We start from the raw sequence: 24,177 nt of genomic DNA, 5'->3' as shown, positions 1-24,177 counted from the left end.
AGCTTTGATTCCGTCCAAGGTGGTTCTCATGAGGTGGGTTCGTGGGTTCGTTGGTTCGTTCCCTCCACCTGACACAACTCCCCATGAATATGTCGGAATCGACATTTCTCAACTGATTTTCATCTGAACTCGGACGAGCAAAGCTCTCTGGACACTCTTGAAGAGCCGGGGTCGGTCATCAATGCTCCATCCAATCCGATGGAGAGAGAGAGGCTCCTGCAGCAAGCACGCTGCTGAGGAAGATCTTTGAAGAAATAATTAGGGGGACCCTGGCGTCTGTCATTGACATTAACCACTCGACTTTGAAGAACCGAAGGGCTGGAAAGACTCACTCTTTAAAGAGCAGACCAAGTACCCTATTTCCAAATTCAGGCTCTACCTAGTACCTACACGTACGTACGTAGAAGCATGCATGTTAAGGTACACATGCAAGTTTGCCGGGTCGTTTGGCAGGCACTTGATGTCATTGGGAGGCAAAAATTCGAGATAGCCGTCATTTTCAGTGGAGTCCGTGACAGGGTTACAAGCGATAGAGACGATAACGGTGATGGAAGTACTTGTAGATGAGAGTCAATTATGAAGAGAGACTTCGTCGCCATTCCAACGCGATTCCATCCGCATCCACTCTTTGTGTACTCGTACATCCAGTACAGTTGTGATGTCATCTCAAATTTCACTGAGGCAATACCAAATTGAATAATACATTCCAGCATAGGCTGTACAGCTGAACATACTGAGACTGTTTAGTGCGTATTGTGTATTGTATAATAATGATGAGAATCATGGTGAGGCCATCAGCGCCCGATGGTTTTTGTCAGTTTATGATGGACTTTTGACAAGGTGAGATCCGAGCTCTCAGATTAGCTCTCGTTGGTGCTCTTTCTCCCAAATGGACAGAATTCATCACTCTTGGAGGCTGATTGAAATCTTAATGATGGTCCTGGTGGTGTGCTAATCGTAAAGCCGCTCAAAATTGGCTTTCGGGATCCTTTTCCACCTGGTTTTTGTCCTCTTTAGCGGGAGTCATTACTTCAGAACGCGTGAAGGGTGGGTTGGGTTGGGTTGCCTTCAATTGTTCTTAATTTCAAGGGGGATCAAGCGATGATTTGTCAAGCTTTACTATTCCAGCCACGATGTAGACCACTCACTCTTAGCTGAGCTATGCTCCCTCAAGCCACCTCAATTCAAGGAAATCTGAAGGAAATCCCTCAAAACCCACTGACAACATTCGAAAAATTGTGCACAAGTTCAGACAATCGTATTGCCTCCACTCAGCAAATAATTTGAATCTTGAATGCTCTGTGGATCCCATCACGAGGCTTTTGGTGGATTGGAGGCTCGTTCTCGAGCTCATGGCAGGCGAATCAATGGTGAGGGATCCTTGGCAACGGTAGTGATTCATGAGAAACATCCTGGATATCCATGGACAACTCCTGGGCGAATGGAAGACGAAGGGGGGGAGACTTCAAGCTTTGATTTGATTTCAATGGTTTTTGCCTGGATTTAGTTGTTCTTTGAACCAGTCAGGGTGACACACAATGGCCTGAAGTGGGCATTATTTCCACTTCACATGCATAACAACAACATGGCGAGTCACGAACCGGGCTCCTCTGCAGTCCAATTCGGCTCCCAGGGTTTTGACTCATCATAGATATTCTCCGAAAGACTAGATAGTCTTTATCTTATTTGAAGTATTCCGAGTCAGCAGCTTGAACTGGTCTAATGAGGCTTACCCACCCCTCACGCTTAGCTTGTAGCTACGATGACGAGGTTTTATTTGAGGGAGAACCAGCAGGGATGGTTTCCACAAAGGCACATGTTACATGTAGTGTGTTATCTGGGTGGATTAATACGGTCATAGTGCTTGGAAAACAAATGGTTGAGTGAAGTATTAAGGCATGGAATTGTTTTGGCAAACCCGACCAAGGTGATGTCTTCTCGAATGAGCTACCATAAAAAATGAATGCCTGTGCAAACATTTGCAACTTTTCACGAGTGTTTTCGCAAGGCATTGGTGATATTTAAGAACTTCCTTTTATTCCGCATTGTCTTGAAGTCTTTTCGGGCTCAGGCCAACCAATGCACTTCCGAACGAGTAGTCAAGGTCCTTTTCTCGCACTTTTCCGTCAAAGACTTGGCATCTTTGGGAGTTGGAAATGGCTAGATATCGAAAAATGGCCAATTGCATTGATTGAGTTCACCCACCAAAACCATTATCTTCAAAAACTTGCTCTTAATTTGTGAAGAAGTCTCGGATTCAAAGTTATCTCTGAGAGGAAAAGAATCTAAAGTTAGCTAGTGTTACTATTTGAGCTAAAGTCCGAGTCGATCTCAGTATGGACTCTCGAATGGTCGTGATATCTGGCATATGGTTGCACGTCAAGCTCCAAACCACTTCTCGCAAAGAGCGGATCTCTCGAGCGCGTGTGTGAACATAGATGGCTACGTGCAGTGATGGGCATCGATAGACCACATGTTAACGAGGTCAATTGTCAATTCGTTGCCATTGACCAAACGAAACACGTGAAATTTTACATCGCATCAACCTGAAAGATGTTATGACTTCATTGCGTTCCTGTTCGTCCGCATAAAAGTGCTTATCTTCGCCATTAGTAGGAACGTCAATTCCATCGAACCAAAAAGCTAACGGAAGTTAGTTTTGGTGTTGGCTCAATTTTTTGCGGGCTTCCTTACGGCAACTAGAAATGGAATTCCCAGTAGTTCAAGACGAAAATAGAAAATATAACGTAATAAAATCTGTTAAATCAACATTAGGCAACAGAGTCAAGCTCGTTCATCAACTCTCACAGCTTAACGATGTAATGCCCACCTATGGTAGCTTGGTTGTCTCAAAGTGTTGTATTACAAACCCAACCGTGGGCCTGACTCAACCCCCCTCTCATTCTAGCAAGCTCTGTTTGGTTGTGTCAGTGAGTGAGCATTTTAATGAATATCCAATCAACATCCATTTTGTCTTCAAAGGTCTTCCAAATGCATTTTGAACGAATTTATTCAAAGACAGAGAATTGCCCAAGAATTTAGTAAACTCTAGGGTTAATATGAAACGCTCTCAATGCCCTGAAAGCATCTCGTCGGATTATGCGCACATATTTCGTCTCTAATCCCCATAAAACATTGGACTAATTACATAAAACAGCTTGAGATTTCTCTTTCCCTCTGTGCTTTTTACGACAACCTCATTAATTTGCTTAAAGAGGAGGAAGCGACAATAGGGAAGACACAAAACGGTCTGGGGGAAGACTTGATATTGACTCTCGCCAGAGCTCTCTAATTAGAGCGTAAGCACACACATTCCTTGAGCATGTTATGAGATGATCTCTCGCATTCCCACTCAATTCTAAGATCTCTACGTACATCTTCCATATGACTTGCGTGTAAATATGTGTGTGTCCACAGGATGGCCTAGAGGTGAATTTCTGAAGTCAAAGATAGCTGTCTTAATTGTCCATCCATGAATCGAATGAATCCTCGCGTTTCCTGAACGAGCACGGCTCATATTTTCTTAACGGCAAACTTGAGTGGGCTTTGGTAATATTAAAAAGTGAGATCTTGCCGATAAGCATAACATCTTCTTCGAGTCTCCGGGGATCAAAAACATCAGCATGCCATACATGGTCATCGGGCTTCAATCCGTAGATCACATGATCATGCAGCCCTTGATCAGTTTCGACTGGCCAAGAGTGTGTGTGGTTACTCAAAAGCGTTGGTTCGAAACCCGACTGGCTCAAGACCAAAGAGGGTGTTGTAGTACTAAGGGTTGGAGGATGCTTGCTCATGTATGGGAAGATGTTATGATGGGTGCTTTACCACCAAAAAATCGTGTCTCTTGATGGTTATCAATTTACCTCAACAAAGCTGTTGTGTTAGCTGGCGGTGGAGAAGTGAGCTCAACCACAAATTTGTACCCTAAGAACATACTCGAACATATCAGACCAGATGATCAAATGGAAAATAAGTGCTGGGTGTCTTTTGACTGAAAATCCTACAAGGCCAAGCAAGATGTTCAACTTTGACTAACATGGATCAGACATGTCACCTTAGCATCTCAAGGGGGTAAGGGAGAAAGAGAAAAGTTTTGGAACACCTCTCAAGAGTTCGGAACTTCTCTCTCTTTTTATTCGAGGGATGCGTCCCTAACCCTTCCTGAACGTCCTTTGGGTGGGATCCGTTGAAATGAGCTCATTTTCTTTGAAATCCTCCTGAAAATGTGCGAATTGAGAGCCATCAACGTGACAAAGAGGATCTCCCGGGAAACCTCACATGTTTATAGAAACTCCAGACTCTCAGGATTCAACGTTTCGGACGGAGCCGATCTCAAGGAATGAGCGTTGGACGTCGACTCAGAAAGGGCAAAACCTTAGAGGCATGCAGGTATTCAAACCATGCAGATTATTTTACCCCACGGCTGTCACTCTGAATTGGCTTTGTTTTGAAAAACAAAACCTAATTGGACTGTCATCAAGGCGAGATGGGTGTGCTAACGTACTCTATGTATCAGTACATACAGGTTACATAATGTACCGGTTTGATCAGCAACAAAACGCTCGCCAGAGGGCGTGGAAGGGCTGCGGGGGCGTCCGTCTCTTTTTGAAGATGCCGCCAAATTTGAAGCTGATCTTTTACTTACCGAGAGCTCTTGAAAGCGTTTGAAAGCGTTTTTTTACTTCGAAAACCGGCAGGAATTCGTGCTCGAGAACCCCGAATATGTGAGATTTATTCCGAAAACTATGCGTGAAATGTGAAAATCTTCCATGCAATGTCCAGACTCTTGAAATTTATCAAATTCTTGGGATTGGACGCCATTAGATAGAAAGCCACTGACCATCCATATAAGAGTGAGAGGCCGCAGGTCTTACCCAATACAATCGGATCACCCCACTTGAATATTATTGATAGATATAGCTGATTAACCAGTGGCTTCTTGTCGGTTTCAGGAATGGCTACCATTTAAACCGGGAATTAGGGGAAAAAACTCATCATGATGAGACGAGAGAAGAGCCCGTTCTCGTTGCGGTCTGGTCAAATGTCGACCGAGTGACCGAGCACAGAAGAAAACGAAGAAGAAAAAAACTTGGGAAGCCGAAAACCAAATCCATGGGAACTCGTAAAAATCCCAATTTTACGACCACCACCAAAACCATTTCTCCTCGCAGAGAAAGAAAGGGCCAGCCAGGGAGGAAGAGGAGTCGACAAATGAACCACCAGCTACTGGCTCGTCGACCCACCAACCCGAGTGGATAATTAGTGAAAATAACACAACCAGCAGCAGACACACCACGGACATTGCTCCTGAAAGTAGTGTGAACCCCCGGGGAGATCCGAGTCGTGAAGGTGATCGGACCTTATCGTGATTGAATGCCATACCTTTTGACGGCCAATCCCAGTTCCCCCAACAGTTGGGTCAAAATGGATACCGAGAGCGTGTTGTCGGGGCACTCGGAGCTGAGCGGGGGTCGTCCCTCCACCACGACCCCGGCCCATCACCGCCAACGACCCAGTCTCCCAAACGGCGGTCTGACCGGCGGGAGTCCCGTCTCCCAGGGACATTTCAGCGGTTCCAAGTATTCTAATTACGCTAATACCGGCACAACCCTAACAAACGGTTTGAGCGAGAACAGTCCCTTGCCCAACTCCAGCACCTCGACATCCACGAACAATGCAATGACGTCTCATTATTTGGGGCGGATCCAGACGCCTCCGCCCCTCTCGCCCACCAGCCTCCTGAGCAACTACTCATTGGGACTCAATGCAAACAACCGTCTCTACAGCAACAACGTCAGCATGACCCCCAACCATCGGACTGTCAACAGGTCAGGCCTTGAAGAATGAACTGGTAGCTTGCTTCTCATGGTTCATCAATGAGATGCGAGAGTCTTGGTTGAATTGATATTGGAGATGATTTATTGGCACTCGTTGTCTGATAGAACTTTGCTTTGAGCTGAGATGTTGAGATTGATAAGAGCCACGGAAACGGGCAATGGAGGCCAATTTGAGGGAAGTGTTTCCAGCCACACCTGAACTGCATGAGAAGCAACTGTGTGGATTGGTATAAGATTAGTAGCATTTGGGGAGACGGGAGACTAGGATTCGAAAAGTGCAGGAGCAAGCTAGTCTCGCTACTTCAACGTTGCATAGTACTATACACAGTACAGGATTGGCGACTTGTTGAAAGTCATGCTGTGTCATGGATGGCTTGGACTAAAAAGAGAGGGAAGAAAATCAGTTTCCCAACTGAGTTTCGAGTGATTGTAAAGCAAACATTTGGACTTTTGTGATCAATCTTCAACGGACTGATGGCCAGTGGCAAGGCGAGATTGTCAAACGATCTCATGACTTTCCCCACTCTTTCAGCGTGTTGACGAGCTCGCCCTCGAATCGCCTGAATAACATCAATGGCAATTACGGCATGATGAGTGTGGAATCGCCGTACCAAACCGCGGTCACATTGCCCTCAACCGAGGCCTATCGATTGGCCAATGGTCACCAACCTCAATCGGAGAGGATCGAGGTCCAGATCCTTCATCAGGTAAGGCAACCAATCTACCATGTATGCTTTGACATGGTTGAAGTTCAACAAATGAATGTAGCCTGGTTTTCGCCGAGACAGGAAACAGTTAACCAAGCCGGCAGGAATACCCCATAAATCCTGTAATTGAAGGGAAAAAACACTCCAATTGGAGCACCTACAGTAAAATCTAAGAGTCGAGTCCACGGAATGAATGCACCCTAAAGTCAGCTTTGTCAAAGCACGAAGAGAACAACTATCTCGGTTAACTAGGCGTCATTAAAACGAAAACTAGGGGAACCCACTAAAACACACGTCGCTAAAAAAAAAAATGAGCGAGCTTGAGTTGTAGTCTGAAACGTGTAATGTAGGTTTGCATTCTTGGCCATTTCGGGGGCTTCAAAAGCAGATGTTGTGAATTGCACCCTTTTCGTGTCACCCCCAAAGACCCAAGAAGCTCTTGAAGACATTCCTTTCCCTCTCGTTTTTTTTTCGGACAAGATGACACCACAAACATTGAAAGGGGATGAGAAAAAACTTGGAAATGTCTTTTCGATGCCGCCAAGGCTCAAAACTTTTGTCTCCTGAAGTATTTTGATGAGACAAAGAGAATCTACCCTGGAGTTTGGTCAAGTATTAGTATACTACTGCATGTGGGAGCTGTCTTTATTTCGATCCAGCGACCTCTCAAAACACTCTTTCACATTTATTAGGGATGGACCGAATGTTGCTATGGTCAGAATTACGGCCGAAATCTTGGTTTTATGGTTTGCGAACCGGAACTGACAACATAATTTTCCTATTTGCCTCCTTATTTTTGGTTTTTCTATCGGACCCAATAGCATTCAATTTTAAATAACATTAAAGCTCAATTTGGAAACAGTGAGCCCCAATACACATTTTGTTTGTCACACGAGCATTGTTTATGCACAATGTGAAATGCACTATTTCAGATATCCAACCGAAACACCTCCGGTGAAACAGAAATTTCGGTTTTCGTTCGTTTTTGGCCCCCTAACTTGCGTCTTGATTCTGTTTTTTTCGGTTAGAATTTCTTTAAACTCAAAAGGCTTGCTAAGATCTATAGAGAGCTGAAAATAGGATTTTTTTCCCCCCTATATTCTCTGTTTGTGTGCATGTATGTCTCTCCGGTTCTCTTTCATTGGCCATCTGTTGTTGGGTTTGGGTGCGAGTTGGTTCACGACAAACCATTCCAACAGTTGCCAGAAGGGAAAGGGGGAATGGAAACAAATAATAATTCCGACTCATCTTTCGAAAACCCAGGTTCGTGCCGGATAAGAGGGTTGCTGTCATCTTGAGGATCTCTTTGGTCGACATTTTTTACATTTTCCTGCTTCAATGCCGAAGCAAGGGCTCGTCCATTGGAGGCATAATTAATTCATTCCGTAAAAACCGGGGGTCCGATTCAGGGCTCTAGTTTGATAGTTTGCGCCGAGGATCATTGGGGTAAAAGCAGATCTTTAATCGTGCCAGAGCTCTATCGGGTTTAAAAGAAAAACGGAGAAGGAGGCGAATGAATCTGTTGTGGGGGATGAGTCTCTTTCATGGCATCATTCCATCACTGAAAGACAATAGGAAATGATGAGGAGAAAAAGGTGGCAAAGCCTCCTCCTAATTCTCTTCTCATTCCCCCTGGATGTTGGGCAAAAAAGAAGTTCGTTCAGCTATTTTTCAAGTCAACATATTAGGCTCAGATGTCAAGGTGGAGTGATCGATCTTTTGTACGCCCTTCTGCTTGAATGACAATTCTTTCATTGTATGCAAGACTTGAGTGATCCAGGTGCTGTTGAAAGAGATCTGGCATTCACACAACTGGTAATGATGACACCTTCCGTCACTATCAAAAGCATCAAGAACCATCAGAAGAAAGAGAGAGAAAGAGAGAGAGAAAGAAAGAGAGATGTGCGAGATGTGATCCCTGCTTGACAATGTTGATTGCTTGATCTTAAAATTGTACACGGTACAACACAGAGTCAGGCCTACTAACTACGCTTTGATGAAAAGAAGATCTCAGGTGTGAAAATTCCCTGTTTTTGAGCATTTCAACTAGCCTGAGAACAGAACGAAAGGAGACCATTTCAATTTGCTGGAACTGCAAATTAACCTCAAAGTGGGATAAAATTAACTCTTCACTTCCAAAACAAGTCCCTCTGATCTATCTGACTGAGTCTATCAACGTGGTAGAGACGAACGAGAGAGAGAGAGAGAGAGAGAGAGAGAGAGAGAGAGAGAGAGAGAGCAGGTTTCTTCACCTTCATTGAAGACGAAGAAGAAGGAGAAGCGTCTTCCAGTCAGTCAGACCTCATTTTCGTTCAAGTGAGCTAAGATCAAAGTCACGATATTTCTCACCTTCGCCATGACAGGGTTCAGGTACGCGTTAAAAGGAGACCACAATCCGGTAACCAAATACTCCTTGAAGTCATGCCTGCTACGTCAGGGCTCCTCTACGTACATACATGCTACTACTCGTACCTCTTGGCAAGTACGGAGTATCTTCCAAAATACAAAGTACTCCTCTCTTCCTCTCTTATACACACAAAACGTCAGAGGAGATCATCCCAAAAGGTAAAGGCGAGGAGGCTTAAGGGGGACTCTAAAATCTAAAGGAAGAGGGACCCTGCCCAATTTCATGCATAGTGGTAGGTGAGCTTCTGTTTTTGTTCAGATGGTGATGAACTTGATCATGCATGCCTGAAGTGACTTTCTAGAGGCCTATACACTAAGAGAGTGATCATGAGGGACGGCATTTTTAAAAAAAATTATTTGAGATCTCAATTACGGATTTGTAAAGGAGTATTTTAACTCTTTTTTTTCATTGCTTAAAAGAAACAATTTATCAGCGAACAAAAGAAGTCATACCTTTTTTTTCACGTGCCCTTCTCAAAAACCTCCATTGATTTTGCTTGATAGAAAAGAGTGCGTTAGCTGGCTTAGCCCGTCGTTTCTCTAGAAAGCCAAGACCTCTACTTCGCTTTGAAACTATTGAACACCACAATCAAAGGCGTCTGAAGAGGAAATGGTTGGTCCCAGACGCCAGAGGGAGATCGAGACATCTCTTCATTGACTCAGTCAAAGTAAACCCATCTATCAGATTTCTTAACGAAGGAGGTCCACACATTGAAATGCAAAATAAAGTCGTTAAATTGATTGGACCCCGATCTTTGTTCTCTTCACAAGCCCCATCCTTTCTCGGGGACAGGCCGATCAATTGTATCATTCCTCTGGGGCAAAAAAGGCCAACGTTCAAACATTTTCCACGACTTTCTCATGTATACGAGAAGAAAAAAAGTCAAGATATGATTCACCCACCTCTAAACGTGATCCTCCTTTGGCCTTTCACACACGGATTTTTCATTCATGGTGTGAACAGACAACCAACTCATTGAAGTCGATTCAAAGAGCAAGAATCACAAAGAGCCATCATGGACTTCTCAACGCCGAATTCAAGTGCACTGTGTACAATAATAGCATCAGCTCGAACATGTTCAGCAGCCTCGGCCACAATGACCCAACTTCCTCCCAACCCAAAGCCTAATAATTCCAAGTGATAGGACCTTCAGAATTGACCAAGTGATGCTTTTCTCAAGCAGTCCAGAAGTCCCAGTTTTCGATTCAAGAGTGATCTGTTGTTTGTCCATCCACGTCCACCACATCACGAGAATATTTTCCAAGGGGCAGTCCATCCTGCCCCCATTGAGTTCACTAGGTGGGCTCATTCAGGTCATCAACACATTGCAAATTCTCGCCACGTCACCCGGATTTCCACCAATCAGCCAGCTCAAGACTGGGATTCAAATTGAAACGTAAAATTTGAAGCCAAAAGCATGATCATCCTAGACCATCCTAGACCGTTTCGGTTCACCACAAATGTGGTCATGAGACTGAGAGACAATATGAATACCCACAGAGTTTCTCCTGACCTGGGGTTTGACCTCTCACCTTGATTCGCCTTTGATGAGTCCGGCAAATTTTGAACAAATCGCTTGGGCCCGACCAAGCCAACCTCGGTCGAAACAAAAACCTGTACTGAATTGAACTGTACTGTACTGTACTGTACATACTCAGAATACGTCAACATGGGTGATTTAAGGTTTGGCGGGTCGAAAATTGGATTATAATCACAAGGTAATTAAGCATAAGATGATAATACCCCAAGTGATGCTTGGCTGGTTGGAAATTAGATTTTTATCGCTTAATTACACTCTACGCCTCGAAGTCGGTGAGGCCCACTGAGGTTTCGTTCGGACGTTCATTCATCAGATGGGCATGTCAAAATTGGCACACACAATGCCTCATTAAACCGCAGGCCTAGTTCTCTAGTTTCCTTGTTTTTACAACTTGCTTCAAATATAATCCACGACCAAAACCCATGAAGCATCAGTGGAGTTTTTCGCTTCGAATATGTACGTACGCACAGTAGATGTGAATATAGAAAGACCCCTTTTAAAGACGCTTTTCCAAGTGACAATGAATCCAGACGAGATGAGAAACTTCATGAGGTATTCTCATGAATTCTAACTCCACCAGACACACACACACGCACACACACACATATATATATAGAAGTGTAGTACGTACATAGCCGACAGTCTCACACTGACATGTAATGTATGTAGATGTGAGATAGCCAGCACACCGAACATCCACAAGTACTCCCAAATGATAATGCCAGGTTATAAATCTCATTCACAAGTCTCAACGACTTCTTTGCACACTGAGGCCGAAAGTAGACACGACAGAAACTCTAATGTGTCCTCCTGTCCTCCTGACATATTGTACTGTACCTATCATACAGCAGCAGCAGCAGCAGCAGCAGCAGCAGTAGGAAATTACAAATGTATTTATCAATCCTTCTTGTAGGACAATGATTGGGCGGATAACACCACTGCAGTGACGGGACTGTCAGATTTGGCCTACTCTCCCGAGGCCATGGGCAAGTGGGACTCGGATCGCGAGGACCCCGGCAACCCTGAGGACGACTGGAAGTTTCAATGCCAAAGATACATGGGACCGTGGACGGCGGCCATCTTCTCGCTCATCGCCTTCCTGAGCCCCATTCTCATGCTGCTCATCCCTCAGATGTATATCATACCATTCCGAGAATCTCAGCTCAGATGTGATGTAAGTGGAGCCATACTTTGTGTATTCGGGGTCTTTTGAAGTGTGCTCGGCCTCTCGCCGGACAATCAGTGTCAACTCTTGACACCTCTCATTTAACATTCCTGGCCTCTGCGCTCCACTCCAGATATTTATGTGTGTACGATACCCAGGGTGGCCTCGGGTGGCCCGAGCTCTCATTGGGACTCAAGAATGTTGACTTCCTGCCCGAGTTGTTTTCGGTTCATCTACAATTGTCCACGTTTGTCCTCCTCATATTGTCATTCTCAATCCTATGTCGACTTACGTACGTGTAATCGTAGGCCCAGAAAGCTGTGAAGTGGATAATAACCCAGGAGAGTTGACGACACACAATGGGCATTTCGGCTTTTTCGATGTTGTAATTAATGGGGACGGGCTAGGTTATGATCTAATTAGGGAGATTCTTTGTTGGTTTCTCAAGACCTTATCGTAAGATGTTCCTCTTTCAAAGTTGAGTGTTCCTAATGGCCGTAAAGACCGGGGACACACAATTGATGTGGGTCAGAGCGTGGAATGAGTAATTGGGCAACGTTAGACAATGCATTTTGAAGCTGTTTTGGGACACTCCATTTATTGGGTGAAATCGAAGGGTTATTGAAAGTGGACGAGATGCGATTGATTTTACGTTACTATTTTTCGTAAATCTAGAACAAAAGCAGATGATTTAGTTTATACTGAAAATCCCCCCTTTTTTAATAAAAATGCAATTAAACATAATATTGATGCAACTGATTTTAGAGTGCACGTTCAATAAGAAATACTGAGAGGTCGAAAATTACAATTTGATTGCGTTCAAAATCAAAAGCATATGTATTAAAGACTAAATAAAACACGAATCTTTAGGATTTAGTTTTTCGCTCGGCAAGCTGAGTGCGATTTTTAAACATAGATTCTCCATATTTCAATCAATTTCTGGCCTGTTCTGTATTCCACATGTTGATTTATCAAATTTTATAAAAAAAATGCCTTAGAAATAGTTGAGGAAGTATTTTCAATTCTATATCATAACATTACACAATCAGCTTATTCACTTATCCACTGTAAATGCTAGCTACGTGCTCCATGGACGTCAACATTCTCAGTGACTTAAGAAATTGTGGTTTCTTGTCTTTGCAGGTTGAATGCGATGGAGCCCTGATCAGCTTCAGTTTCAAGCTTGTCATCTTATTATTTGGGACCTGGGCCGTGTTCTTTCGACCTTGCAAGGCCACCATGCCAAGGATCTTCCTGTATCGCAGCGCCATTTGCGTGCTCATCCTCGTGTTCACTTTCTCGTTTTGGCTCTTCTACGCGGTGAGACTGGGCGGCGAACAAAGGAGGAGGATCCAATATTATGATGTGGTCCAATATGCTACCTCAATGGTGGATGCCTTGCTTTTTGTCCATTATTTGGCCGTGCTACTCATCGAGTTACGCCACGAGACACCCCAGTAAGTGTACACTGTACATAGTACTACAACAATGCCTACCTACGTATACAAGGAAGATAAAGATATTCATATCAAAGCACAGTCACGTCACGTTATGTCCCTGAACAGAACAAGGGGGGTTGGTTGGGAACATGGGGAATGTGATCCAATTGAGACATAAGGGGTCGTATTTCGGTCCAGCTAGTGGGGGTGGGGGGGAATGTATACATGTTTGAAGTGTGGGCTGACATATTAAGAGCTTTAAGTGATATTCATCGATACGATCCTCCCCGGGCACCGACCCATTGATCCAGTCGGTCGAAATGACACTCGGGCTGGCACACAAAAGGGGATCAATAGGGGATCCTGGGACATCTTTTCATACCCGAGCATAATGGTGTTCCATGATCTTCCTCTTTTCCTCCCAGGGCGCCCCATGGGTCGCTCCAGAAGCATTCCTGTCAAGGTTACAGGTCCACAAAGGAGATGGAACAGGGAATTCAAAATGAGCGGGACATCAGCAGTCCAAAGTCAACACCGTGATCTTTGAGCATCATCGTGCAAAAAGCCAAATAATCTTGGCTGGCTCCAGCTGTTGTTGTTTTGGCAAGCTACGAGGTGCATGCAAGTAGCAAAGACACGCTCATCAAGCGAGCGGAGAAGTTTCTCGCGAAATTCATTTCGAGCCAAAATCGGACAGTTCCATCCTTCGGAAGAACTCCGCTTCTCTGTCTTTCTTGGCTTGGGAGGCGGGTTCTTTGAGGGGTGGCTCTTCATCAAACATGATGTTTAGGCGGAGGAAAGATAATGCAAGTAAATGGGGGAGATTTTTCTTCAATTAAGCCACTCGCCCTAGGGCGTAAGTTTTTTCATAACTCACACCAATCTGTCCCAAGTGGATAAGGAGAGTGGACGTACGACGTACATACACTACCAAATGGGTGAGGGAAAGTGGAAGCTGACACAGGATCCTCTTCCTCGTTCAAGTGGAGAGCGACATGATATGTTTCCATAATGAATTCAAGGAAACTTATCCCCGTGATCCACACACAAGGGAACATGGAACAAGTGGGCCACAAATGTGGGGATGACAAATCTGTTCTGCCTCTGCTCCATGGCCAAGTTGTTCCACATCCTCAAAGTAGCAAGAGGGGGAGCAACTTTTCCATTTGCATCTTGATTTCGACTCCTCGGCTTTTCTCCAGCAGATCAAATGTCACGTCCATCTCACATTTCGGGCTCTGCTGATCCATTAAAGGCTTAGGCGCGATAAAAATCGCTCTCTTTGTGCTTCATGAAGTTGGCAAAGAAATCTTTCATTTTGGCCGACAAACAAAGGGTTTTCTTGTCTGCAGTTGCCGAGAAGTTCATATTCGCATAATGCTTCATGAAAGTCGTCGAATTTTCTTTTGCAGATTCTACTTGAAAGTGGTCAGATCCCCAGATGGCGAGTCAAAATCCTACGCCATTGGCCAATTGTCAATTCAACGAGCGGCTGTTTGGGTACTCGAGAAATATTACACAGATTTCTCCATCTTTAACCCATACTTGGAGCGATTGCACTTTAATAGCCCCGGCCACACAGGCACAGCACATCGTCGGAGACACAATGGACAAACGCAATTTGTGGGGAGCTTCAAACATTACGACATTGATGGCCTAGGCAACAGTAGCTTTCAAGTCTACGAAAAGGTAAGTGGTCCGTCCGTTCTGTCTGACTTCTGACTGTGTCTCGAGGTGAAATCTCGGCCAAAAAAAAGCTTTTACGAAACGAATTAGGCGAGTGCGGCTGACTTCACTTCTCCCATTATCTGACAACAAGAGAGAAACAAATAAACCACACAATGGTTTCACGACATTGCTTAGCTTATATGTACATGTTGGGGGATGATCTGAGATGGCCACCCTGAGTTGACTTGTCCAAGCTGACTAATCTAGTACATGAAAAAAGGCGCGGAGTTTGAACCTAACACAATGACAAAGGAGGAAGTAGCTTCCAAACTATAGCGGTGAAAACAAAACACTCCCTCCATCCAGTCAGTCAGATGCGTTTGACCCACCTGAGGCCGTTTCAAGATCAAATTAATCTTGGGGCAGAATACCCTACAGTAGTAGCAACGCATGATAGGGGGACCACACACGCCGATTTGGGGTGGGACAAAAAATGGCAACAATCGCTTTCAATGTGGAGCGCATAATCTATATCAGATCAATCTCTTCCATTCCATTGTTCCATCCATCTTGGTCCGAGAATTGCTGAGTGGTCTAATTAAAGACCCATTTAAAGAAACTCTCCACAACTCGGAATTAAGCCGACAATAGTAAACAGGGAATGGTAACTGTGTTCTCGTATCTCTTCATGCCACTGCCAATCTTATGATAAAGCCGCTCATGCCATATCTCAGACTTGATCCTTCCCTTAATGAAATTACTCGTAATTTCTCCCACCATAAACCCGTATTACGTAGTCATCTTCATAACCAAGTAGACCCTTAAACAGAGAATCCTCTACAGAACTGAACACTCTAGCAAGTACAGTACGCACTAGGTACGTATGTATCCACCTTACAAACGTACGTATATGCACTGAGCCCAATCAAGAGCTCCTATCGTAACTCTGACCGGTTTAGCTCATGGGTGCACCAATATGTCAAGCAACCCTAATGGTGCCAAATGAGGCGCTCATTCTGCCGGATGATGATGTGGGAAATGATCAGGCCAGGCTTGTCATTACGAAGTGCGGTGGTGCTAACCCCAGAATTCTACGCATTGGGCACCGGTAGAAATTGAAAGGTAGAAGCAGGATGATCATCATCCATCTTCCAGTACTAAGTTCTCGGCATTTCCCTTCCAAAAGAAGAACCAACAACCAGAAATGTACGACGGTAGGTAGGCCTGCAGCCCCCCCCCCCTCCTTTGCCCCGGTGAAATGGCCTCCTGATAGGAATCAGAGAGATGTTCTAGTAGACTAATGCAAGATGCAGATAAATTTACTATCGCTGATTTCAAGTTGATCTGGTCGGGTATTTCGAAAGAGCTTGGTAAAAGAATTTCCATTACTATCATTCTGTCATTGCCAAAGAATGGCGTTCTATCAAAAAGGGAAATGAAACCAAACTGGCCAAAACGTGTTTGTCATTCCTTAGTACCCTCTTGCCCTTTTACCGTGTTATTCTGACGTGTTTGAATTCCTATCTTTATGACCTCTCTAAAAGCCCAGTGAATGTATGGGTCTTTAATTTCAATACCATTTAAATAAAACCACATGCTGCCCATACTGAGTCCAAGCAATAAGTGGGCGTTGGAGCTCGTGATCACTCTAGTCAAATCTTTGAATTGATTCCATGCTCATGCCTTTGGTGTAAGGCAATGCAGATATTTGAGAATGATCTTAACCTTCGAGGCTTAGGCATGTTGCATGTTCGTCATCTGAAAAAGCGGTTTCCATGCCATTGAAAAAAAAATCGTTCTTCGCTATCAAAACTAACCAAGACATAGTTAGCACAATGTCATCCATGATCAATTTTTAGCCACCTTCACCTAATCTCGTCAAACATGCTTTTTTATCATTTTGACACGTTGCACTTTCAGCCAACTGCTCATGTGGCATTCACAAGAAGTAACTACTTCAGCCAAAGGAGCTTGATCAATGTCATTCGAATGCAGAAAGAGGCCCTCTTTTCCTTCCAACAACGAAATACTAAGTTTTCTCAGGTGGGACTCAAACAAGGACCAACCCATAGTCAAGTTCGAAGGGTTTGGCATTGCCAACCATTGGTTGGTCTCATCTCCAAAGCTGAAAAGAGAGCGTCAAAGCCGTCATCCTCCATTCCTCATTCCCCACTTACCAAAGAGAGCTGGCGCCTAAACATAACCTTGAAAACGCCCGAAGCGACGAGAGCAAATTTTCACTTTCTCGATGCTTTGTGGCAAAATTTATGGGATCATTTTCGATTCCCTTTTCCATTCGTTTGCGTTCTCACCAACCATTCGAGAGGAGAGCCGAAAAGGCGCCCAACACGCAACCGAGATTGGAATTGGAAACAATCTTGTTTTCTTCAATTGAAATTTTCTCACTTTTCTCCTTGTGAAGGATACAAATGGGTTGGTGAGCGTTCCAAAGACCAATGGTTGGTTGGGCGCTTGGTTGGTTGGTCTTCTGGCGCTTCGGAGAAGGTGTTGGAGGAGGAACGGTAGCTCCATAGATGGTTTGGCCATCAATCGTTCAACTTGCCAAGTGCGAACATAAATGCAGAACTTGGTGCACATTTTGAACGGCGCAAAACACGCCAAGGGACCCGGGTGGATTTCCTTCCCATTTCCAGTACTGTTCTGTGTGCACACTGCAGTCAAAGGGTCCCCGGGGTGTCGTTCCACACGAAAACCACACTTACTTTGAGGTAGTATTCCTCGTAAGAAGGCTATCATCTAACCTGGGATAATCCACGGAATCATGTGCCTGGTTTGAGGCGGCGACATATCGCGTTGACAATGTATTGTGGGTTGAATAAGAAATCGATCGGTCGGTGGTGGTGGGTGATTGGTTTATTTGTGAGTCACATCCGGTGAGCAGGGCTCAGATTTGAAGGTGTCTCTCATTCTTGGCCCGATAATTGATTAAAGCGTGAGCCTATTTCCTTTCAAGTTCAATTGGGGGAACTTTGATGGAGAATTTTGTTCTTCATCAATTACCCTTGTACACTTCCAAGAACATCTTTTTCCCACACATCCCTCGGTCTGGATTGAAGCACCACTGAAATGATTATTATTGGAAGAGGTCTTAACCATTGGATTGCCCATGGCCGATATTGATAGCTACCCAGTAGCACTGCTACCGCTCCTGTACATACTCATCTATTTATTTATGTGCTTCAGACCTCAAGCTACGGCTCAATGGAGAGAAGTTCATAGATCAGCAATCCCATGAAATTGGGAATTTAACGGAATTGAAAGAAAAAGCCCACAAACACTCATTGGATTGGTTCCATTTCATCCCCATTACGAGCAGATTTACCGACCAAGGTTCTCTTTGGGACCTTCTCCCTTGAATCACGCCCGATCTGTGAACCAAACCTAGAACCAAACCGGGGTCATTCTCGAGGAACAAACATGACATGAAACAATGAATTACAGTCCAGGAACAACATTCTTCTGACTTGACTCCGCTTGCACTTTCTTGGGCAATAATTAAGAACCTGTCTTTGAGTGGGGCTTGTAATTCGGTTTTGATTTGTGGCTCCGAGCGAGGAAAACTTGGTTGGTGCGGGCCATCACAGATATCAGCGCCATTAGATGGTGGACGTCATCCACAGCCGCTTACAGATCTATGAACACATTCATATTGGACGAGTAGCAGGCTTTTCATTGATGAAAAGCGTGAAATGCGTATCTGATGAACAAAAGTTCACTCGACGAACCGAAATGTTCATCTATGAACTACGTGGTGGAATGGGTTGAAAAGTCCATTCTCTCATCACCCGAGTATCATTAGCTAATGGTATAAGATGTGTACGTACGGACGTACGTATATGTTGGTTGAACCACCACCGCATGTGGGTCGGGGCAAGTGGTTGGTTGGCATGATAGCAATCTGTGGCACTCACTAGGTGGTTTGTTTGGACTTCAGGGGTTCAAGATGGTTTTGACGGTCATTCATGAAATCGCTCACGCAAAAACAGTTAAAAAGAGTCAACCTCTGTACGCAGATCGGCAGATCTTTTGTAATGGTCCGGGACTTTGGTAATGAAATGAGTGTGACATCCAGGAGGAAGCCTGTTCATTTTCCTCTATCCTGGGCGCATTCGTAGTTCTCTTCATAAAGATCCCTCGGGGTTCAAGGGCTCAAGGGAAAGGGAACCTGGGCGCCAACGCCCAATCCCTGGATTTCCACTCACAGACCCTCCTGGGATTTAATGGCGGTTTTTTATGACATTTTTGCATTTGCATAAGTCACTCCTCCTTGAAGTGGACTTTGACCATGAAATGGCCAGAGTCCACGTTATCTGCATCGTTTAGACCTTGACACCGAAATGGTTCGAGGAATGGGCTCAATGAGAAATTAGAAATGCTGACAAATGCCCCTGGGAACAATTGCAATTACGCCTCATTTCCTGGCCGATCGAGTGAGAAGAATAGACGGGAAACAGGCGGGATTTGAACTTGCCTACTTGATTAAGTTGTTGGGAGCCAATGAGCAACCAACCCACCAACCCAGCAACCAACCAAGGAAGGAACCCTTTTCCACGGATTAAGTCAAGTGACACACACGCTCTCACACAAACTCCAATAGACGGATAGGATAGACCGCATTGTGAATGACTTCTGGCCCATGAGTTATTGAATGAACTCGCAAAGCATCGCTTTGGGTGGGCCTCCGCAGTCCTCACCATCGCGACAAGCCAACACAATGGGATTGTAATTGTCAAGAGCACACACACACACATCTTGATTTACTGCCCTTGTCATCGGGCCATGTATTGATATGTAGAATCCAGGGGGCCCAGGGAACTCCCATGAAACCTTCATAAGCCGACCAGTGCCCATGTCAAGTTATATCTCTTTCTGACATGCTCATTCTCGTTCCAGGATACCCTGATGAATGGCTCTCCGATCCAAGGTCAGATCAAGCGGAACTCGGCGAATCATCACAGTCCCTATCAGCTGAGTGAGAAATTCCTGGAAGACCAAGAATACGAGAGGCGATTGAAGAAGCGCAAGGCCCGATTGGTCTTATCCACGGAGGAGGCCTTCGCTCAAATCAAGCGGCTCAACGATGGACAAAGCAAGAGTAAGCGGAATCAAATCCACCCCCCCTCATCGAGTTCTTTGAAGTGAATTGAGGAACTCGACGAGGTCTCCAATGCAGCAGAGAAGCAAGGGGTCGGGTTCTTGGTCGTAATTGGACAGTTTTCGAGAGAATGAACGACGCCCATTCATTTATGAAGGATCGCGTCATCTCAACTCTGAAGGGCATGAATGCATGATGCATTAATAAGGAGTTTGCCTCCGGGCGGAATGTTTCCCATGGCTATGGGTCGAAGACTAGGGATACAAGGCTGGAACCGACCAAGAAATAAACGTGTCGACACAAAAGAAACGGAAGCCGAACTTAATGGGATTTTTCAGACACGCTCTTCTCTCTCTCTCTCGCTCTCCTCAACCTTTAGTTCGGTGGTAGTTCTAGATGTTCTTGGCGAGAAGGAAAGGGGTGACTGCCAACCGCGAACAATGTCGGGGCATATATTTTTCAAAACTGACGGCTTCTTGTCCAATTGAACGTCTAAATATTTGCGCGCTCATCCGACGTGACATCTCGGAAATTTGAGAAACAAGATGGCAGTTTCAAGCCACCCCGATCTCATTTCGAGATGAACGAGCTTGGAAGTAATGGTTAAATAAAAAGAAGAAAAAAAAAGATGGAGGGTCTTGATGATTCGGTCAAATTATTTTCTCACTTCCCTTCGAAAATTGGGGAGATTTTTCAAGCCTCTGATGACAGGGCAAATTTTTCTCTGCCTCCCATTATTTTGTTCTAGTACTTCAAGGGGACCGACAGGTCTCAAGCTAGGGCCCTCAAAACAGAATCTTCAGGCAGGCATCGTCATATTCATGATTCAATTTGGACTGAGTAACCACAAAGCCCGCCATCCATCCCATTCGGCTCAATTGAGTCGTCTCTTTTCCATCCATCCCAGATTGGGCCTCTCGACAACCTCGAGGAAGACGCAAAGACAGAGAGAGAGAGAGAGAGAAAGAGAAAAAAATCCCCGACCATTTTTGGCCAATTGGGAACACCAGTTGCTCGGGAAACCGAGTGAGTGAGAGCGAGAGCGTCGACACAACAACGACTAGCAAATGTTTCGTCATAAAACAGTGGCTTCCACGAAGGATCCCTCAGGTTGAGCTGACAGATTTAGACTTCCCGATTCACGAGCGAGATAAGCTGATGCAAAAGAAGAGAATATTTGGGGGGAGGAGAAGAAAGTAAGACGAAATAGAACGGAAAAACCCCTGTTGTTTTCCCAACCACCCGTTCTTCAAGTTCGAGTTTGATCAAGCGAACCTTGCCTTGATCAATTATCCGGCTGACTGGATGGAGGGTCAATGTCTGTTCCTCTCCCATTGGGCTTTAATTTATCAAATTTCTTCAAGTGTAAGGAGATTTGTGAGGTTATTATCTGGCCGTCCCTGCATTTAATCCCTCACTCGACCAAGTCTGTGGTTTGGACGACGATGATACTTGTCGCCGTGGGTGGTAAATTTCGAGGTGGAAATTCATGCCCAAATTTGGCCCCAAAACATGTGATTCGGACCCATAGCAAGCCAACGAGTGCGTGAGCTTGCACTGATCCCACCACCACATATCACATTTCACGGGCTAGATTCGAGAGACGGGATGAGAAAATTGGCCACTGACTAATTATACCGAAATAATTATGGTTCATCCCAACCACTTGGGCACGATAAAATGAACCGGACGGGTTTGCAGCTTCCTCTTCTCCTCGAGATCAGCTCGGAAGTCAGCCACAAAAAGAGTTCGCCTTTTACAGATCGAGATTCCAATTCAGATGCCAAGGAGCCTATCTAATTCTCGATGCATATCAGTGCCGACCGATGGCCAATCCTTGGACAACTATCTGGCCAAGAGATCTCTAACTCTGACTCGACACTGACTTTGACCCCTGAGTTATACCTGGAAAAAGAGAGAGAGAGAGAGAGAGTATAGAGCTTGGAAAACGGCAAGAAACTTCGGACTCTAAACCTGAATGACTGGGTCCAACCAAACAAGGTCCCAATGACAAATGACGCGAATCATCGGAGAGTTATGGACGTCACGCACTCATCTCTCATTTCAATTATAGACCTTTGAGGCAAAAAAGCCGTCTGAGAGGAGCGAGTCTTTTAACTTTAAGGAGGCTCAACAAGAATCATAACACATCGTAACTTGTCAAAATGGATGACTTGCCCGATTCCGGACAAAGTCGCGTCATGACGCCACTTGATATGGAAATCTCCGGATTTGCTTACCTTGTCGCTCTTTATGCATCTGGCACAATAAACCATTCATTTGGCCTGAAGGTGCTGGACTCATGACGACTGATGAAGTCTAATTGAATCAACCCGCGAGTTAACCACGTTTTTTTACTTAACAGAAGAATGAGACAGGTTTGCCTCAGACATGCAATTAACGATTTTATAACCACAATTTGATAGCACCGACCTCGGCGAGACGGTCATCAAATCGTGGAAAAATTTAAGAGGATGGAGTTACTTCAATTTGCTGTCTTTAAAAAAAAAACAGTCAAAACGAGAGCGCATTCCAATCAAGCCAAGTTCGGGAATCTCGGGGATTTTGGCCGTAGGGATTTTGCATTATTAAACCGTGTCGGCATCCATTTTAGACTCCATAGAGCGAGCCCATCTTGTCTTCAACAACTGTCTGTGAAATAACTAAATCGAGCTGAAATGATTGAATTCGAGAAAGGCAATTTACAACGAAGCCATTTGCATACGAAATTTCACTCTTCGTACGTACACATGCACTCAACTTTGAACACACCCAGAGCTCTCAAAATGGCTATGCTTAAACATGCAGACAGGTTCAATTAAATCCAAGAGGATAATTCTGGACACACCAAAAGTGTGCTTCCGAAATGATTTCGCCTATAAAGTAAGTTCAGCACTTGCCTTTTAGAAAAAAAAGAACGGGGGTGGTTCCCTCGAATATGGCCAGGAGATGAGCCAACCACGGGCGGTCCGTTCCTCCTTGTGCCATTTGAAAGGGTCATATTTCATAGCTGGAATGAGCCACGGCAAGCCCTTTTAGTCGAGGGTTCAAGCCACCACTATCAAAACTGATTTCGATTGTATTGTCTCCTTACAGCGCCATCAACGCCTTTGACGCCGTTGGAGACTGCCCAAGCCATCTTCCCGACGATTGCCAGACCACTGCAGAAGTATCTCCGGATTACTCGACAGCAACCCCGACATGACATGGACTCGATCGTGGATCACTTGGCTACATGCCTCAAATACGACCTCTCGCCCAGAGCGTTCCTAGAGAAGTTCCTGGTTACCACTCCAGTCCTCCAGGTATGTTTCAATCAATTCATCAAGTGGTCTCAACGAGGCACTCACATGGGTTTTTGTGCGTACCTTTTTTCTAGAATGAGCGGGAGATGAAACCGGTGCAAACGTGGGCGCTGATTTGCGACCACTTGCTATCCAGGTCCATCAAGACTGGCACCATGTTCCAACTACGTCAAGGAGATGTGTCACTCATGTGCGAGGTGATTCGATTGCCTCACTTCAACATCACGGAGGAAATCATTGACGATGCGTCCAACAAGTTTCTCCTGAAGGGCAACTCAGAAACTCCGGTCTAGAGCCAAACTCAGCAATCCTAAATCTTAATATCAACAGCCAAAAACGAAGACTTCTCGTGCCTTTATGATCTCCTCATCGTTACAAAACCGCATCCAAATACTTCTATCCTTTGCTGATGCCCACTTATTTTGGCGTCTATTCAATCTCTAGTCACCTATAATTTCAAAATGATTATCTTTTCGAAATCCTTGCCTCAAGTTACTTTTGACTTACTCTCGCAACCTCTCAGCAAACACTTTTTTTTTTTTTATGCAAAAGTCGACTTCGGCTTGTTGCGTGAAAGTGGAACGATAATAAAACTATTTAAGACTCACTTGCAATTGCTCATCACTGGTCTCTGGTGTCCCATCACAAATGAAGACATTTTTGGGCAAGCAAAAGTTACAAGAGGCACTGACATAGGACGTGCACAGGAGGGGAAAATGCATATCAACCTTTTCTTCCAACGTCCACTGTAATCCGATTCAGAATTTTGAGATATTTTGTCACAGACTAGAATCTAGCGAAGGCGAGCGGTCTAAGAGACAGCGAGGTTAAATCAGGAAGGGTCTCTCCATCGCACTCGCGGGTTCAAATCCCGGTGCCGGGAGGAGACGTGGTTTAGTAGCTAGCATTGTTCTCTACACTTAGAGAGGGGCTCGGCTCGATACTCCCATCCGATAGTTCTCGAAAGGTAACCTTTAGACGCTAAACACG

At 44.8% G+C, this 24,177-nt stretch overlaps 1 protein-coding gene across 2 annotated transcripts in view; it reads left to right on the top strand.

The window, feature by feature from the left end:
- LOC131890434 (vang-like protein 1) overlaps positions 1-23,794 on the top strand; it is a 34,607-nt gene extending 10,813 nt beyond the window's left edge. For both annotated transcript variants that reach the window (XM_059239773.1, XM_059239775.1), the window contains exons 2-9: positions 4,956-5,831; positions 6,373-6,547; positions 11,408-11,668; positions 12,803-13,116; positions 14,511-14,787; positions 19,681-19,882; positions 22,979-23,187; positions 23,262-23,794. In XM_059239773.1, coding sequence (XP_059095756.1) covers positions 5,377-5,831; positions 6,373-6,547; positions 11,408-11,668; positions 12,803-13,116; positions 14,511-14,787; positions 19,681-19,882; positions 22,979-23,187; positions 23,262-23,480 — 2,112 coding nt within the window. In that variant the 5' untranslated portion in view covers positions 4,956-5,376 and the 3' untranslated portion in view covers positions 23,481-23,794. The remainder of the gene's footprint in view (positions 1-4,955; positions 5,832-6,372; positions 6,548-11,407; positions 11,669-12,802; positions 13,117-14,510; positions 14,788-19,680; positions 19,883-22,978; positions 23,188-23,261) is intronic.
- The last annotated feature ends 383 nt before the right edge of the window (positions 23,795-24,177 follow it).

The sequence above is a fragment of the Tigriopus californicus genome, chromosome 11, assembly GCF_007210705.1.
Source record: "Tigriopus californicus strain San Diego chromosome 11, Tcal_SD_v2.1, whole genome shotgun sequence".
In the NCBI taxonomy this organism is placed as follows: domain Eukaryota; kingdom Metazoa; phylum Arthropoda; class Copepoda; order Harpacticoida; family Harpacticidae; genus Tigriopus; species Tigriopus californicus.
The sequence above is the reverse complement of the archived record's forward strand: the minus strand, read 5'-3'. Positions and strand labels throughout refer to the sequence as shown.